This window comes from Anas acuta, chromosome 8 (genome assembly GCF_963932015.1).
Source record: "Anas acuta chromosome 8, bAnaAcu1.1, whole genome shotgun sequence".
Taxonomy (NCBI): Eukaryota; Metazoa; Chordata; class Aves; order Anseriformes; family Anatidae; genus Anas; species Anas acuta.
The window spans coordinates 5,655,813-5,675,795 of record NC_088986.1 but is presented as its reverse complement, the minus strand read 5'-3'; the positions used below and the strand labels follow the sequence as shown (position 1 = coordinate 5,675,795).

General features: G+C 41.6%; 1 protein-coding gene across 3 annotated transcripts in view; it reads right to left on the bottom strand.

The window, feature by feature from the left end:
* GLIS1 (GLIS family zinc finger 1) overlaps positions 1–19,983 on the bottom strand; it is a 189,419-nt gene that overhangs the window by 79,859 nt on the left and 89,577 nt on the right. For all 3 annotated transcript variants that reach the window (XM_068690615.1, XM_068690614.1, XM_068690616.1), the window contains one exon: positions 18,150–19,251. In XM_068690615.1, the coding sequence (XP_068546716.1) occupies positions 18,150–19,251 (1,102 nt within the window). The remainder of the gene's footprint in view (positions 1–18,149; positions 19,252–19,983) is intronic.

Genomic DNA, 19,983 nt, shown 5'->3' with positions numbered 1-19,983 from the left:
TCCAGCATCCCTTTGTCAGCAACTGCTAGGGATGTAAATCCTTCTCAGAAGCAGGGATAGGGTCCGTTCTGCATCGGTTCACATGAAAGATTACTTCAGATACTGCAAAATCAGCTCCTTACAGATCTCAGAAGTATGGGAGAAAATGAAAGGTATTAGGACCACGGCTGTTCAGTACCTGCCTCCCATGTTCACCAGCAGGATACAGAAGAGAAGAAGCATGTTAAGGTGCTAACATGCCTGGCAGCAGGTGAATGATTTAAGGTGGTGACTTGGCACTTGTGGTGGGAGATTTATGGAAAACGTGATCTTGGTTCATGTAAATACCCTTTCTGCAACAACCAGGCTGGGGGGGTATGCATGGGGCAAAATGCACACATACATACCTACATATACACCTACCTACACACACACACACATATGTGTATGCTTTAAAATACGCCCACAATGTAGTACAACTGCCTAATGAAATTACTGAATTTTGCCTGTCAGAGCTCTGCTGCCAATCTGCCACCACGCATTCCACCTTTCACAGAGAATTCAGTAAACATTTCAATCCAAATCTCAGACCCATAGCGGAGGTATCAGTAACAGTGACATATTATGAAACTTTCATTCCCTTTCCCCCTCCCCTCCTGCCCCAGTAATAACTGTCAGGCGATCCTGGCAATTTCACAAGCATAGCAATGATTCAGCTGGCAGATTTCAGTGGATTATTGTGGCCAATTTGGAAAAACACTCTAATAAGCATTACTTTCCAGAAACCAATATAAATCTGGAAGAGAGGATTATTAAACCCAGGGAAACTATAACAAAAGACATTAATTGCATTTTTGGAAGGACCTTTTGAATTAAATTATTACCTGCTAGTTTATAAGGCAAATATATAGATAAAACCCACTACCGTGACAAGAATTTATTTATATTGGCTCTACATACACGCTGCAGGAAATTTATATATAAATATAATTTACACACAAACACTATGCTCATTTGTGGCATTATGTAAGCAATACATGTTGTTATATGTCTGTATGTATATCTTCAGACAATTAGGATTAGGTTATTTACTCTCACATACACACATATGCACACAAGTCAAGTAGAACAAAAGATCAAAGGTAGGAAGTGATCACAATGAATTATAAGCCATGTGTTTGTGTATTTGTATGTGTATTTGGGGGTTTCTACATAGTCTTACAACAGAATACAGCAGTTTCTTAAATCAGGTCCACAGCACTTGGAAAGATTTTCCCGATTTGCTTCTCATTTGCTGCTTGTGCATAATTTTGAAAAATCACTGGCCTGCTCCAAAGCCTGTGGAAGTACATCAGGAGGTTTCTCTCAACATCAGCAAATGCTGGATCAGGCCATTAAGGCAGAAATATTAATCATTGCCTCTAACTCTTGTGTCTTTGGGGATTGTGTGAGAGGAACGATGGAACAACCACAGGCCGTTTTGGAAGTTCAAACACAAGATGACTCAAGGATTCATCCCACTGTTGAATAACAGTTTGGAAAACAAAATACTGTATTCTTACAATAAAATGATGTAACCTCTGATTTTCTTATTTTCCCTGTTACAAGGCTGTTAGGTTGTACATGTGTTGCTCATATTTTGTCTGTGTTGTCTATTTATCTTTCCAAACACATAGTGATTAGCTTTAGGAGGGAATGAGAAACCCCTTCCCTTCAAAGTGAACTCACGTCCTCGTTGGAGCCAGCGTTCTGGAAGGCTTAATAAAGCAGCAGGAAGGCAGTGCCGCAAACAAATATTTAAATAGCTCAGATCAGATACCCCACTTATGACAAAAACTGGTCAGAAAGTCTGAATTTATTTTGATAACTCGAAAGCAGAGCTAGGTTTTCACACTCCATTATTATTAATGAATAGGCCAGGAACAAACACAGGAAGCCCAGCTCCAAAATAACTACTGCATAGGACACTGCTGCTATCCAAACAAAACACACGCGGGGACTGCGGCTGAGCCACACGACTCCCACACAGCTACTTTTTGTCTTCCTGGAGGGGAAATGGAGCCTCTGTCCTGAACCTGAACACGTTCAGCACCTGTCCTGTGCCAAATGCCGGTGCTGTCCTCTCTGGCTCTGGTATTGCCAAGTGTGCATTTCACAGCCACAGGAGCTGATAAACCTCTAGGTTTCTATAAATGCAGATGCAATTCACCTGTCTCCTCCTATTCTCAGCCAGCTCCCTCCAGGGAGCAGCCATTATAGAGGACAGGTTAAAAAAGGATATTTGAACCCTCCACTGACCTTGGCAGATGACCACAAATCCCCTACAAATAATGATCTGTCCTTTTCCCAACGAGTTCCATCTTAATTTTTGTTTCCTGGATGCCCCAAGACCAAAAACCCAAGCACTGTATGGTAAAGTCAAAACTCTGCATCCACCATTAAACATAGGGACAGATTTTCAGAGTAAGAAAGAATAAAGGAGTTGTCTCCCTTTCTCCTTCTAGCATTGCGTACTGATACATGCAAGTAAGACATGTTCTCCCTCTGCTTTTAATCCCAAAAGACAGCTAGGCATGAGCCGTCTGCTTAATTTGACAACCACTTGGCTTTCAGGAGGATATGACTCGCAGTAACAAAAGGCTCCAATGTCTTATATCGTTTTGCCCCAAACATTACTGCAGTGTGCAATTACCACAGAACTCACTAAGAAAACAAAGTCCCTGGATGATTCACGTTGCACATTTTCCCTAAACCTGAGCTAAAAACTTCAAAGCCTCCCAAACTGAATCACCAAACTGAATCACCGTGTTTTCAAACATGTCGAGGAGCTTCAGGAGAGCAGCATTTGGAGGTGCCATACAGTGGAGCTATGCAGAACACAGCAAGGCACAGGGGAAGTCATCCACCTCTGTAACAGGAGCACTCAGTATCTCGTGAACCGGGGCTCAATTATTACGTTTGTATCATAAAGGCCTTGGCTGTGCTCCTGCTTGTTTGTGGTCACTGGGAGTTTTGCTTTCAGCACAGCTGAAATTTACTTTTAGGAACTGGCAGAGGCTTAGAGCTTGCAGCTGGGCAGGCTCTGTGCAGGTGCTCAAAGGATGGAGACCCTGCCTTGCCCAGAGAGACTCTCCCCAGAGCTTTGGAGACTCTCTCCTCTGATGCCTGAGAGCGGATGGGACAGAGCAAAATGGGATTGCTGGAGGGTGGGAGGGCAGCACCTTCTGCCTGCCCATGCAGCAGTAGCTACAGTCCCAGCTGGGAGCCCCAGTGACCACTCTGCAGCTGCTCCAGCATGTCTAGAGACAGATCAACCTCTCTTCCCCTCGAATAAGGCCAACGATTTGAGGGCTAAATGATGTGTCTGTTTCTATAATAACATTACGAAACATTTATCAGAATTTACCAGAACCAGACTTGGGTCACGAGTAAAGCCACTGTACGCTCATAAATGTAGCAAAGAACCAGAAATTGGTCTTTTAAGGCTTTCTGTTCTTCATCTTTCATAATCTAAATTAAAATTGGCTGCAATCAGGCCTGGAAATTAGGCAGCCCTGCTATAGTTGTTTACCAGTAACTGTATTTAAGCTAAATTTGCCAGTATTCTATATTTAACATTTTCTTAAGTATACACTGGTGTCTTTGAGTGCATGGAGGGAAAGAGAGTTGAAACAATGACAACATTTTTGGTGCAACATTGCAGTCAAAAGAACTCAATTTAATATACAGGTTTGATAGTTTGTTTTGTCTAAGGTGGCTATTTTGCATGCTGGAGTTTTGTACTTGAAATGGTTCCTGGGCAAAACACTGTAGATTTAGAATGATACGCTGCCATGTTTTTATGAAAAATATGGTTTTGTTTAGGCTACAATTAGAAGCTTTCACAATTTGTCTCTGGAAAACTGAGACCAAAAACTCCAGAGTCAGTTTGTTTACTGTGAACTGAAGTAACATCTATCTTCGTAAAGTTTTACAACAAAAGAGCCTTCAGCATAGTGAGACCTAAGACTTTTCCTACTAAAACTGTAGGGCTGCCATGCAGTTCTTAACGCACTCCAATTCACAAGGCTACGAGCCATGCATTGTTTTGAAGCTATGGGGGTAAATCAAATTATTATGAATGACACTAATGATCCCATACTTGCTTGAACATAATGCATGGTATAGCCTTGCCTTTAGGGATTTCTTCTTTTTCTTTTTTTTTTTTTTTTTGTATTTATAATTGTTACAAATGGCTTGCTCCCTCTCTTTTGTTGATTTTACAAACAAATGCACTCAGGTACAGAGTCTGCCCTTTCCAGGTTAATCATGTGAGCCAAATCAGCCATGCCTATCATGTGAGAAGTCCCTGTGTAATGCTTCAGAAAGGCCCGAGTGCAATAAACAGAGCAGCATATCATAAAATACATGCAACCACCTTCTCCCAGATGGAGCTAGAGCAACTGACCTGTGTCAGCGGATCCTCAAAGTCATGATTTAATAGAAGCCCTTTTGCATTGACTGGAATAGGTTTGGTTTTTTCAAAGAAGTAGATCTAAACGCAGTTATCAAAGGGAATTCCTGGGTGATCCAAGTATACTGTCCTTAGGCAAAGCAGGCATTTTTATTAAGTACAGGTCAATTATAAACACAATATCCAAAAATAAAAATAAAATACAAAAGCTATATAATGAGAGAAGACAGCCATCACAGACATTCAGAAATCCGAATGGTTTCTTTGCCGTGCCCTTTTCTTTCCCAGCAAAATCAGGCCAGATCCCAGCTGGTAAAAACTGGCAAATTTCCATTAGCCTGTGGGTCATTAACTCTGAAAAAAGGGCAGTTTCAAAACCAGTTTTGTGTATAGTGTTAGTTTCTGTCAGCGTTGCTATAAACAATCGAAATTGAAAGTATTTGGGATGACTGCAATACCCACTTCTTTCTCTTGCCATTCAGAGATGCGTTTCAACACAGACTTTCCTAAAACAATTTATATGTATCAGAGCCTGTATTCGACAAGATGAAATATTCAAAATAAGCTTCATCTGTCTTCTAAGTTGTACCCCTGGTGATGCACAAACAGTCTGTTGGCGATCAACAAGCATTAAACCAATTCTTAACAGAGGTGCCTTCACCTGCTCAGGGGAACAGCTCATTCAGAACAGCTGGGGCAAATGCTAAGACCAGGGAGCTGATGTGCTCTGCACGTCCTCATCAGCCACCAAAAACCTTTGCAAGAAATCTCAGTCCATGCCAGATGTAAAAGAGGGAGGCAGCATTATCATGCTTTTCACTATCTTGTTTTTTTGCTATGTTTCTCCTGCTCAGAGTTGCCAAAGAATTGGCAAATGCAGGCCCAGGTACAGATTCAGCAGAGGAGATGGCTAGGGAAGAGCTGGCTGCCTTCTCTCTCCCCAGGTTTGGCTTACTGTCACCTGATTGTAAGCCCGTACCTGTTCATCTCTCACCTCCACAATGCAGCTGTGCCCTGCACCCTTTCCCAGACAAAACACAGCCCAATCTGATCCGATCTGATCAATGCACATCAAAGCATCACGCTTGAAACAAAACTTGAATTTCACTGCCTGAATTTTGAGGAAATTGAAGCAAGAATCTGCAGGTGAAGGTGCTGTGCTCAACAGCCCTTATTTGCCCAATTTTCCAACAGAAATAAAATATCCATATATCATGGCACAGTCGTTCTTGGCACAATGGTCCGTGTGGTACAATTGCATTCACCGGAATGAACAGCAAGGCTTTCATTCATGGTGAGAAGAAACATTTTGTTCTATAAAGGTCAAACCTGGTAAGAGCAAAGCAAAACAGAAGGTATCATTCTTGGCAAGGTGACTGCTCTACCAGTCATCCCTGATTCCACGCTTGCCGGTGTGCAAAGAAAGCATTCATTTGTGAAATGGGCTGACAGTCTCGCCTGGAAGGACGGTGGGACACACAACATATGGGCTGCTGAGCACCACCTCTGTGCATGCTGCCTGTCCCTAGCTACCTTAAAACAACATTAGGAGGACAAAATACACAAATAGTATCTTTAGAGTGCAGATACATGAAGGCTAAAAATGTATTCCTGTGCCTGTTATTGCAGGTCCTTCTCTTATGCCTAACGACAAAATCAATTTTCACAGAATGGCAGAAATCAGCAAGAAGATAGTTTACATTAAAGATTATTTTCTACAATTAGTTTTTCATTTATTCAGACGGTCTACCATATATTCTTCACACAATTGGGTATCCATTATTTTCACTGTAAAATTATTCCAGTCTAAAATATATCTCATAATTAGGAAACTTTGACTGAAAGATTAGAATTACATTTTCCTTTGCTCAGTTATGCCTGATCTCCCCTTCTTACATTCTCTGCTCTCATCTAAACAACCCCTCCCTTTCCTTGTTCTCTGCTCCCCAGCCTTTGTTTAATTCCTTTAATCTTTCCTTAAAAGACTGTCTCTCGGTCCCCTTAATCATTTTTTAATTTCCCATCCTTTAGGCGAGTGCCAAAGATGTTAAAATGAGAGATGGATGCTTGCCATAAAGGAACAGTACTCCTGTAACTCCAAAACAGTTGAAATCATGAGAACTTGCAGGCCATTACCCCATTATGTGAATGGTATTTTTACAGCACTAGAAATGAAGTAATGCAGAGACAAATATTCATGTTTTAAACGTGTTGTCATTCCAGTGGCCCAGCTACAAGTTGCGTGAGAGCAATCAATGTAACGTTAGGGATATCACAAACCACAGTTCAAGAATGTCCACGCTTCACAAAGGTTCCTTCTGCTCTGATCCCTTCTACTTTGCCCAGTGCTAAAATGTCTTTCCTTTAAAAGGTCTAAATTTGCTGTTTTTCAGTATCCATCTATAAGGAGAGATAATACGGAATCCCTCACCTGGCCTCTCCTGGCATGTTCACTGCAAACCTCTGACTCCTCACCCTTTAAATTCAGCACAGTCTCTTCACACCTGAAAGTCTTTCTGTTCATCTCCTTTCAAAATCCAAAGAAAAATGGTCAGTCATCATCAGAGAGAGCTTTGGCCTATCATTTCAGCCCTCAATTAAGATATATATTAGAAGAGGTTTGCCAAACTAGTGTAAATTGTGCTATTTTTTAGCATCTACCTGGTTAAAAAACTTAGACTGACTAAGCTGGTGTGCTCTGCGCAGCCAATGCATGCGCCAGGTTTCTGTGTGTTTGCTGTCATCTTTTCACTCCTGAAGACAAAACAAAAGCTAAAAATGTTTAGTTAGCCCAAAGCGTTGTAAACAGTGACCTCTGAGATCACCCCAACCATGCAATTAAAGATGTCATAACGTTTGAGGATGTGCAGGAAGATGAAAGTCTGGGAATAACTGTGATGCTTTTACATATTTTCACATATTCTGCTTTTTTCTGCTCTCCCCATGTCATGTCTGAGGAGAGAATTTATTGCGTGGAGGCAAGTGGGCAACGTGTCAAGCATTAGATGTGGTTTTGCTGAGAACACCCCATACTGAGTCAGGTCTACTGCTGTTTTTCTGTCAGTCCAAGCAAGTACCACAAGGTAGGTCTCTTGCCAGACCCCTTCTCCCTGCAGCACCCCAGAACGTGTTTGCAGGCACCAGGACTCGGGCCATTCCAGGAGCACCCCCATGGGCCTTGTTTTCTGCGGAGACACTGTGCTGGAGATCTACAGGGAACCGGTCCGAGACCGTGTCTCTTTATAAAGGCAAGCAAAGCAATTCCTGCGGCCGGTCATTGCTGCACAAAGGCAGAGAAATGTAGTTGTACCCATTTTGAAATCAGCAAAAACAAGGCTGGGTTTGTTTCACACCACTCTGAAAGACCCTGGCTTCCAAGTGTCGACACTGCATCTTTCTCAAAGGCCCGGACAGAAAGGTATCTGTGCCTCTGGGTGTACTGAAGGGATTATTGTAATGTGACATGATACCTGGCCTCGCGGAGGCTGGGCTCAGTGACCCAGAAGGCCCTACCAGTTTCGCCTGGTGTTTTCCTGTTTTTCTAATACTCCATCTTCCTCACTCTCTCGCTGAAACAGCAAGTGAAATCATATCAACATGGACACAGCAGATTAGCTTTACAAGGTTCCCACCTGTCTGACATTCATCAGCTCTCTAATCTAATAGTAACACAATACCCTGTACAAGTACACGTTGAATCGGCGTGCTCACAGCCTGGGGCCAAGGGCTGCAGGTTAAACTGATACCCAGGCACTGAGCCCTGCCTGTGGCTGCCGGACCAACCTTCCTGCTGCCATTCCCAGGGCCTGGCAGCCCTCCACGCAAGGGTTAAAGGCAAGTTGTAAGCAATGGCTCCAAAACACTTGGAAGAATCTCCCTGAATCAAAACCATTTCATAAAAGGCTCTCTGCCAGGCAATAAAATATTTTTTGATGGACTCTTATTTTATCATTACCCATGTAAGAAAAATGTATTGCAAGAATCCCAACACAATTCAGGGAAGTAATCATTTGCAGATTTAGTAGGCATTCTCAATTGGCAAAAATGAAAGATTTATTGTAGGGATGATGAAACAAAGAGCAGTTGTGCAAACTTTACTGAGCTGGATTATGAGAACATGCTTTTTCCATTTCCCACTTTTAAATGCCTTGGATGCTGTTTCAAAAGAAAGATCAAAATCAATTATTTAGCGCTGCAGCTACACCGTACCTGAGTGAGGATCTCTTCACACATATGTTATCTGTACACAACAATAAAAGGAGGCGATTGAGGGACAATGCTGCTATAGACAACAAAGCAGACTTTGGAATAAAACTCATATTCCCGATTCCACAGTCAGCCCAGGGATGTGAACAGAAAGGTCGGGCAATGACAAATGTCTGTGATGTAAGTGTAAAAATTTCACTTGCCGAACACAGAAAATACAGGTGTCCTGGAGACAGCACACGGGGCTCTGAACACTCCGTAAGGGCAACAATTTCTTTGAAAGCCACTGTACGGCTGAAGAAAAATGCAGTTTAGCAAACCCTTACTCACGTGAGTAATGCTCTGAAGCGGAAGGGACTTTTTGGCCAACAGAGGAGCGCAGTCTCACAGCAACTCTAAGAAATAGGTGGAAGAGCAAATACTTTGGGAAGAAACAGTTCTTTTTTCCTGCCTTTTCTGCCAGGGACTCAATGTGTGACTATTGGCACTTTGTAGCTGAGCCATTCTGGGCTCGCACACCCTGATGTAAATTCAGGCTTTCTTTACGATTACACCAGTGTAAACAGGGACAGAAGGTAGCGGAGTAATTTGCCTGAATTCAATGAATCTGGAATTTGGGTGCAACACTTTTCCCCACAGGAGATGCTGTACACTGGCAGAAGCTTGCAAGAACTTTGAGGTTCACAGCAGAAGGAACCGTCAGAGATGCAGAGCAGCATTATGGATGTGTTAGGTTATTGGCCTCGCTACCTCTCTGATTATTCACACTCACTGTGATCCAGGGAGACTAACCTCGTTGTGCTCGTGTGGAAATGGAGATCTAACGTCAACGTTTCCAGAAGTGCTCATGAAATTTCAGTTCCTCCGTTATATGCTGTCTGCTTTGAGAGGAAGAGAACCTCAACTTCAGATGTGCCCCGTTCAAGGTAGGGACCTCCACAATACAGCTACCCAAATGCAGGGCGCACTTCTGAAAATATTCCCTGTTGTGGACTGTCAAATGCCAGAAAGGCATGTTTTGACAAACTGAATTTAAATAACACATTATTTATTACTAGGCCCACTGGACGACTTGTTAAACAAGTGAGGGAAGGTTTCAGAATCTGGCCCGTTGTGAAGCCTACGCCAGTATAACTGCCCCATGTTGCGGAATGATGTTTTTTTTTATTTCTCATCTGATTGTTAAAAGCTAAGTGTTGCTGGTTTGCCCTGAAGTAACAAACAAATGCATCATATTTAGAACTGAGATCCAACTGCATAAATGACTGTATAAAATTTTTAATGTGCACTAAATTCCTCTTTCTCCCCTGGGACTGCACTATACAGCCTTTGTGCTGCCTGCAAATGCAGATTAACATTTTTATTAAATGACATATGTTTCACTAATATGGAGTATTAAAATGTATTGGCCTAATAAGAAACATTAATGAGTATATCGTTGGCACAGTTTTTAAACAATATTTAATTTTACTGCTTTTTAATTTGACCAAACCCTCTGCCAGGTGATTCAAGCTATTTTCTTTCTTGAGGTTAATCGTTGTTCAGGAAGGCTAAATCACTGAGAGTTCAGAACAATTCCAAGCCGTTTTTAATAATCCCCACAGAACACATACACAGAAATAAAATAAAGCCAAGCACTTAACCTCAAGTACACAGTCACAAAGACTGCTTAAAATTTTAGAACTTTCAAGCTTTCCACTTTCTAAGTGGAAAGATTAATAACGTTCAGATGCAAAATCTTTTAAAAATGAAATTTTAGGGGGAAAAAAATCCTCTGTCACTGCTCCCAGATATTAGATAACTGCCGACTGCCCACAGATCAGTCAATGCAACCTACTTTCCCAGACCTTGTGGAGACAACTCACCCTGCCAAAACGATGCTGGACCCATCTTTGAGGTACTCTTGGGGTGTGTTAAGATGTTCCCATGGGAAGGAGGTAGTTCACAAGTATGTTTACTGCTCTGCAAAAAATAATGACTAGATGGGGAATGCATCTGACCAGCCAAGGGTGTACCACTTGTTCTTTCCTACCGTGCAGATTCATATAGTGACACTGATGGATGATTCAGTCCCAGACAGGATGCATAGTGAGAAGGAAGTCTTGTCACGCTGTTGCTCCACTGGAAATGGCGAGCTCCACAAATCCTTAAGAGTTATTGCAAACCCAGCACTTAGAGGCTGGAAAGCCTTTCCTTTTTTGCATCTTCAGATGTGATTATTTGATAGAATTCATTGATCTGCATGGCAAAGAAATTGATCTTGTGGTGCAGCTGGAATGAATTGGCAGTTAAGGGGCTGCTTGCAAGATATCTTCAAAAGGTGATGCCCCATGAGAGGTTTATAGGTCTGTGCATAGACTGGGGCTTGAATAAATCTACATATGGACAATCATCCAGAGCCAGGCCACAGTAGAGCTGGAAATATTCTGTCTTAAAATCACTAGAAAGAAATCACTAATGGAGTTTTGTGGGGCAATGGGATAAGGATAAAAACATGGTATCGAGATGTAAGTTTTGTGTGCAAACTGGGCAAAGGGAAGGGAAAGGAGTCTAGGAAAAATCTTCCAAAAAGACTTGGGAGCAATGCCTAGAATTCTGTCTGGCAGCCAGACATCATAGGTCACAACTAATAAATTGTAAGTTTCTAAACTGGGCATACTTTAGCCTATATATTTGACAAAGAACACAAATGACTTAGCTCAGTGCGGAGGAGTTCTGATCGAATTACTTCTCTGTGCCACAATGGTGCCAAGCTGCACAGTTATGTAGAAGCATTTCAACACAAAAATGTTTCCTTCCTTTAAGATAATCGCTATCAGACCACTGTCAGGTGTTTGTCAAAAGCTTGGAGCATTTAGGATTCTGACAAATATCTGCTGCTTTGGAGGAAAGTGGTTCATTTTGCCTCTACTCAAATAATGTCACATTTGGGATTATGTTAAAGATATATTTTTTTCAGTAGCCAAATCAAAACACTGAAGAATGAAGGGAGGAGAAATCAGTCCAGAATGAGCTGAGATACAATTGCTTGGGGCCTGCTCTAACAAAATAAAAACTCTAAATAAATCAAATGGGGAGAGCTTTTACACAACCTTGAAAAGCCTCTTTGTTTAGTACTTTTCATTCTGAAAAGTCAAAAAAGATAAAATACAAAAAAAAAAATTAAAATATCATTATTTCTAAATTAGTACACTGTTTAGAAAATGCCAATAGTAACAAAATCCTCCAGTCCTGTTCACTGTCCCCCAATCACTCTGTTTTCCCAACTGAATGTGATCCAGATTCACTAATGATTTTCTTCTCAAAACTCTGTTTTGCAATGATACTGCTACTGGTTGGAAAAAAATGGCCTGGAACATCTAGTAACATTTCTAGTGGGGAACATGGAATGAAATATCCATCCTTGTGCCACAAGTCTAGCTGTTCCCTAAACCACTATCTGCTTCATCTTGTCCCCATAGCTTAAGCAGATACTGAGTTTTATTAGCTGAAAGGATCCAGCACTGTGAGAAATCACAATAGTGGTAATTAATTACATTATATGGTATGGCAGTGAGGTTCACAGAGTGAGTACCCACTATGTTGTGGTGATATTTCTGTTACTATCCCGCTTTGATTCTTAAAAAAATGAACAGCAGTATCTACACACAGTGACTAGCTCTGCATAAATATGCCAGGAAATATGCACTCAAAAAGTAGGATTATGTTTTAACAAGGTCCCCGATTACTAAATAATTTATCAATCAAATAAACTTTATGGAAATAAATGCTCTTGTGGATAAAACGGTATGTATTTAAAAGCCCCCTCCATGGAAGCCCAATGCTTCCATGTGAAGCCTACCATTCTCTATTTATCAGCTCTCTTCAATATCCTGTGTCAAATTTTTAAGGCATACAACTGATCATGAATACCCTTCTGGGTGATGGCAGCAATAGTCACAACTTACTTCCTTTGTATTTATTTAGATTTATGCAAACAAAAGGCCCGAGCGTATGTGGTGAGACCTAACCCATATCAAGCTGTTGCGAAAGAAGAGAAAAAGAGCCGCCCTGCTCAGATGGAAATAAATTCAGCCCATCCAGTGCTCTCAACCTGAGAAAGCAGCCGCAGCTCACAGCACGTCCTGAAGGTCAGCAGTCCCAGGGGAGGCATGCCCCACGTTGGGAAGCTGACAGTCCCTCAGGGAATCACTGGAGCTACTCCCTCTGCGGCCCAGACACCACAACGTGCTGTACTATTGCACCGTGGCTCCTGGCCGCACCAAGAACCCCAGGTTTGCATTCCCGTTCTGCTGCAGCGAACCAAGGCACAACCCCAGTCACAGAGGAAAGTCCCAGAGCTTTTTCTCTGCAAGATCTGTCCATCTGGAGCTCTCCCGTGGACACCAAGAGTTCAAATTCACCAGATGCTGGTGGGGAACTGAGGCAGTGAGGAGTCCAAAGCCATTTGCCTGCCTACCCAGTGCTGGGGCATGCCTGAACCCATCTGCACCACTGTCAGGCAGTCTCTAGTGGGTTTGGTAAACAGATAAACATTGTGTTTTCACCAAACCACTGAATTGCTGCCTACTTCTCCTCTAATCACAGAGTGGTTTTAATGGGGCAATTCCTTGAGTGTTGGGAAATGCCACCAAAGGGACCTCATAAAAAGAGAGATCTGTAACGAGGCAGCCTTGGTAGAATGGCTGCTTCCTAAGGACTTCAAAGGAAAGAAAGTGTGGCTAATACTGTTTTCTTAAAGCACTCCTTTGGCATCAGCGCATGATACCCTCCACACCAAAAGCTGAAAACACTTTGCAGACCTCCACAGCATTCCCTCAGCTCCGGCTCCCTGTTCAGGTGAAGGATCTCCCGTCAGCCCGGGCACTCAGGCCCATTCCCCTGCGCTCGCAGGACTCGCTCAGACTCACCAGCAGATGTAGCCCGCAGAGATCTCATTACTCAGCGTGCACTGCTGGGCACACGCTCCCCACTGACTGTAGGCAGCATAATCCTTGCTATCTACTGACAGCAGAGATTCCTCATGGGTTTCCTTAGCAGCAGTGGCAGTAACACTAATCTGCCCCACAGGCCTCTCTCGCCCTTAAGTGCCACAGCCGGGTTGCTGCCCATGATGACAAAGGCCTCGCGCAGGGCCTTCTGGCGCTCAGCTGGGAGTTGTCACAGGGTTATGCCACATTGAACCACCTGCGTCATACAGGTACAATAAAAATAACAAGAAGTACAGCAGGGCTGATATCTTTTACGTAATCCGTACAAAAATCTGTTTCATAGGTCGAATTGCCAGCGCTTTGTGTGATGCAGTGATCTGAACACAGCTAAACTGGAATGCTGGAATTGCCTCAGGATGCCCTAGGCAAGTTCCTTATCTGCTCTATGTCTCGATACAGGACCTATAGAGCCTCACCTTTAGGTTAGAACTGACCACAAACAGCACAAGTGCTGAGTTTCAGGGTGCACGATGGCAGAACCCAAATCCTTGCATTACGACTGTTCCCAAACTGAACACACTGCATGTACACAAGGACAAAAGATTCTGCTTCCAAGTCTTACCCAGGCAGAAACACGATGCCACAGGCTGGGCTACAACATACACAGGAGGCGTTTGTTTCTTTGAAATACATGAACTAGAAACATTAACAATGGCTGTTATCACCACCCAGCTCTTTTGATGGATATCATGAACATTATGAAAGTCAATATCGATAAACAAGGTTTGCATATGTAGAAATTACAAAAAGGTGAATATAATACCTTTGCTCATGCCTGTGAAAGCCTGCAACATAGTTTCCCTGAACACATATGCATGCAGAGATGCTAACTTCATTTTCTACTCCTTATGAAGCCACAGAAAAGCACAAGAGGATAAACTGATAAGCCGAGCATGGATTTTTCCAAATCAAACAATGCTAGACAACTAAATGAGCAGCTCTGTATTTACATTTGTAAGCAGAGGCTTAAACCAAAGACGCAATATTTAGAGATCAGCAGGGTTCTACCCACCAAAGTATTGGAAGAACTCAAAGACAGCAAAAGATGCAGCTATGAGAATTTTTTTTAAATAAAAACCATTTAAGCTTGCTAATTTTTGCTGTCTCAGACAATCAAAATTCCAATTGTCTGGGACATCAAATCTAAAAAAGCATGAAATTAATCTTCAGAAGTTAAAGTCTTAAAGGCATTGCATCATTATTTTTGTTGGATATATTTTTGATTATAATGCAGATGAACCCCAAATTTAATAAAACTAAAATAACATGAGTTAAGTATGAAACATAACAGGATATTGCAAAGAGATTAGGTAGTTTCCTCTAGACTACTTGCAGAGCCCAAGCAAAAACCAAGCTGAGGGACACAATGACAAGAAGGCACCACTAAATTAGAGTATTTAACAGAATATGAAAACAGTATACTCATAGTACGCGTTTTGGCAACGAAACACAGCAAGCAGAATATGGACCTGAAACATCAGCATATCTCTACACCAGATACTGTCTTGCCTGTCGACTATCTGTAGTAAAGAAAGAAGCAGGCTAGCTAAATTTAAACCAGCTGTAACGATGAGAGTGTTACAGTTGGACTGAAGGAAGCTTACCTCATGAAAGTATTGTGGAAACTGCTGTTGGAAAGATAATAAAAGGATTAACTGCTGTTTTAGTGAACCATTTACTTTTCAATCAAAATGTCTCATGTATTTCCTGTTCTCAAGTAGCTTGAATTCCAAAATTCCTTTGTCTATTACAGTACATAGTAGCAAAGCTTGTCATAAGAAATTAATAATTTTACATGGAAAAGTACTTTTATGTATGATGGTGGGGTGCTGCTTGCTGTTAGCTTCTCCTGAGCAGCTCAATACCTAGTCGGCCAGTAATCTTACAGATGGGAACAAAATCGAGGGCTTAAAAAGAAAGTACAATGGGTAATTGTGAACAGCGAAAGAAAATCTCCACTACAAATACCAAGAGATGTAAAGTTACTTTAACAGGGCTACAGCAAAAATGAAACAAAATCTCAGACCTCTATAGACACAGAATGAATTGCCTTCTTAATTTGCAGGAATAACAGCACAATTATTATCACATCAAAAGAAACGCCATCATTTAAAATGACATGACATCACTGCACAAAGAAACTCTGCACAGCAACCCTTGTTTAAAGCGGAATGGAATTCACTGGGCAAATAATCCCCACTTGATATTAATAACTTTAAGGAGCCCTGTTGCAGCTTTGGATCCTGTCCCTGCTAGATCAAGGTCTTTCCAGGATAGGAAACTAAATTTGCAACAACTTATTTTTCATATGCTCACTTGGATCCAGTTGTACTCCAGTAGAGGATTCCAGATTGTGATATTTAATACACGGATACATCTGCCGATAGCGGAAGGGTGTTGGTCTGGGAATAGAAGAGTTAACTGCAAGTTCTGCAGCGTAAAGCACCAAATTCTGATTGGGGCAATCCCGGCTTTGGGAACAACAATACGCTATCTGCTGAAATAAAACATCTTTATGTGCTTACATGCCAAGGCTGCATACATGTGCCATGAAAGCTATCTGCAACAGCAGATGCAAAATTTTTTGCAACCTATTCACAATGTTAAGTATTGAGACACTATCAAAAACCACTTCTTTAATGCAGATGTACAGAATTGAAAGGCAAAATCTTTAGCATTTGCTAAGATGTTACATGATTTAATGTCTCTGGTTTATCCAGTTTCCTGTAGGAATGGGAATGTAACATTAGAAATCTGCTATACAATACCTGTCAAATACGCATTTTGCAGAAAAAAAAAGGCAAAAGTTCCGCACACATGGAGTCTACTGATTCTTTCAGCATTATAGTAAAGCTAATCAAGGTTTCATGTTTAAATATTTCCTTTAAAAGCTGTGAGATAAAAGTAGGGAAAAGACCAGTCTTATTACAGAGACTGTTAAAATAGTCAAAGAAGAGGAAGGCTAAAATAAAATAGGCATACTTTCACTGCTTACTTAGACTTCAGAAAGAAGCAACTAAACTGCATTATCCTTGGATGATTTATGACCAAAAAAAAAGATATTTACAGGAACTTCAAATTCCTTTATACTTTTACAAAACAGGGTTGAGCTACGTCTGGAAATGAGCAAGTCAGTTCTTTCACTCAAAATGAAAGAAACAGGTAAGTCTTAGAAACTTTCCATTTTATCTTGGACATGATGGCGTCGTCTAAAAATCTTCATTGTTTCCAGTATTATTTCAGGGAATATCCACTGAACAGTGCGGATAGTAAGGTAACATTGCTTATTTATGTAATGGAAGTAAGAATATCATCAGGTGACTACCTAGAGAATATTTTTCTCTGTAAAACACTGAATAACTTTTTTCTTCCTTCTCCCTGCCATACCCATTGCAAGCCAGCAAGCTTTTCCTCAAACAAATGAAAAAAAGGAAGCTTTTTATAAAAACATGCTTTCCTTTTCCTCCATAGAAAGCTACAGCTTGCCATGGAAAAGTTTGTCTTGATCTAACTTCCTTACAAACATTTTCCATTATATCATGTTCTGATCATAACAATAAATAGACATACAGTCAAAAATTCTGCCTATCAGGAACAACAACCTGCTGCTATAATCATCCCTTTTGTTTGGGCTCATTTGTGTGTGCGCGTATGTGCATGTGCATGCACGCACACGCGTGCGCATGTGGGTGTTACAAATAAGACTTTCCAAATTTCATGGCCCAATTTGGAAGCTTATGTCAAACTTGTTTTGCTTCATCTGTTTCAGTCAGGGTCTTATATCATTGTTGTTGCAAACATGTGGAAAGCTTAATGGAAGTCATTAACTTTTATTTTAGTTTAGCCATATTGTCATCATGGTGGGCAGATGCAGAGATGGTGCTATTCCCAAGATCCTCTTTTTGGAACACTGATGTTGTTTACATCTTCTTGATCAGAAGAGAACAATGGTTTTTACTTATTTTTAAAGCTCTGTTTTGCAAATTAAAAAAGCCCCTAAGAACCTTTGAAAATGTAATTGAAGATATTCCTTTTATTCTTTTAACTGTTTAAAATCCTTCACAAGTTTCTTTTTCTTTTCTAAACTGCCTTCTGAAACTTTTGCACTCGCAACTCTATGGTTTACTGTTCAGCTGAAGGAATGAAAAGAATTTCATTAGATGTGTTTTATGTTTCTTGATTAAAAATGTCACCCGAGGCTCAGTGACTTGTTTTACGTTAAGTGACTGCTGTGTGCTTTGATCATCACTTTATTAATGCTTTAATGAATATTAAAAAAAATAAAGTGCTGTATTAAAAGTTAAGCTCTCATATAAGGAAACTGAATCCCTTTTCCAAGAACTACAGTATTTCTTACTCAAACAGTTCCTTCTATATTAAGGCTTTCTCCAGTTCCCCTGCAGCCTGCTGCAGACTCTTACAGGAAAGCACAACAATTATATTGGAATAAGACTGAAGAGAGAGCAAACAAGAGAACAGAGTAGTATGCTTCTATTCAAACAAATAAATTCCAGACTTACCATGCACTTGTTTGGTTTTTCTCCAGAATGAACCCTCATATGAATCAGCAGTTTGTAACGAGCATTGAAGGGTTTGTATCGGCGGACACAGCCTGCCCAAAAGCAAGTGAAGTCCTCTCCTTTCCGCTGGTCAATGTGCGTCTTTTCTATGTGTCTGACCAGTTCGTCTTGTTGGTCGTAAGTGGCACTGCAGTCAATCCACCGACAGACCTGCTTGCCATTGCCGAGGTCCTGTTCGTCCCCTTCGCTGGGCTGAAGGGATTTGGGAGACATAGAGGCGTGCAAGTGAGGCAGTGTCCCTTGAGTCTGGCTTAGCTGCTGGTGTAGGTGGTAAGGGGGAGGCAGCCCCTGATGATGTCGGAAAAGATCAGCAGCGGAGGAATAATCGTCAGCTGGTTCTTGTTTTAAGAAACTCACCTTCTGAGTGCTGTGGGAGGTGTTTTGATGAGGAATGCTACTACCATTCATCATAAGGCTGAGACTTCCATTCTCCTCGACTTGCTGCATTTGTATCTGCTCACAGTCACCTCTGTCACATTCAGTGGAAATAGGTACAAGACATGCTGGAGGGGAGGGAATACTGCAAGGGTTTCCAGGCTGAGAGCAAGACTGGGGCCGAGAGGATTTTTGAGCACTGTGATGACTGATCTCCACGGGATGAGAGGAAATGCCAGCTGAATTAGTTCGCAGTCCATTCACACAGGTGACCAGTGACGTCTGTGATGTGCGGATGATAGCTGTAATGTCAATTCCTTCAGCTGAAGACGGCACAACAGAGATGCATCTCTTCTTCAGGTTGCTCGTCTGTAGCCTAGCCGAGTGCTGAGGGGTGCCAAGTGACAACGGACCCAGGGAGGAGCTGTGTTCATTATTAAACAAGTAGGAAGAAAGTGAATTTGTAAAGCTATTATTCATTAGGTCTATTTCAGGATGCAGGCTACCGGAGGCTCTCAGCTCCATCCCCTCTGTAATCCTTCTATGCGTGGAAGCCTCAGACAGAACCTTATAATCACCAGGGCATTCTTGTTTAATGTGCTGAGCTGGGTGACTTCCATTCAGGCATGGAGCAGCAGAATCTACCGAGTCTTGAAACCTGGGTGACCTGTAATGTAGTTTGCATTAAGCATCACGAACTACCACAGGATTTATCATTTTCATACAAGACACGATATCTGTGAAGCCCCAAAGAATGGAAGCACTTGTTTTCTGCTGAATGTTGCTTGTCTAATGCAGCAATTACATCAAAAAATTCTGCGGTGCTTCCTCTACAACCCTTGTATAGGCAGCATCATTTTACATGGGATTAATTTTACACTCTGAGTTACGCACAGAACAGACAGTCTCCCCTCTACTGCTACAGGCAGTTCATCAATCACAATCTAGGTTTTCAATGCATAATAGATTGGGCAAAACAATAGCTGAGAATGAAGTTTGAGAGCTTTGGGCATTTTCAAATTATTCAAATATCAGCATTTTCCTCAGAGCACACTGGGAAAATGCCTTGGCAATCTTAACACGAATAAAAAAAAGGCTAGCTGAATTTTGCTCACCCGTGACAGAGATGCTGTGCTTCGCTAAATTAAAAAAGGCACTCGATCAGTGGGGAAAAAAGGATTACAAATACAGAACAGCTCGCTTTCAACCAGTGGTCCAGAGCAGATGAGAAATCAGACAACTATTTACTTCCAACGGTTCTACAGAAGATAACTAGGAGAAGTCCACAACCAGTAGATTTAAACTGGCAGTCTGTGTATGTCCATTTCCATTTTTTGATAATCTGCATGGGTCTGCAAATGATAAGAAGTGAGTTTCTGCAGAAGTGATTTTCTATCTT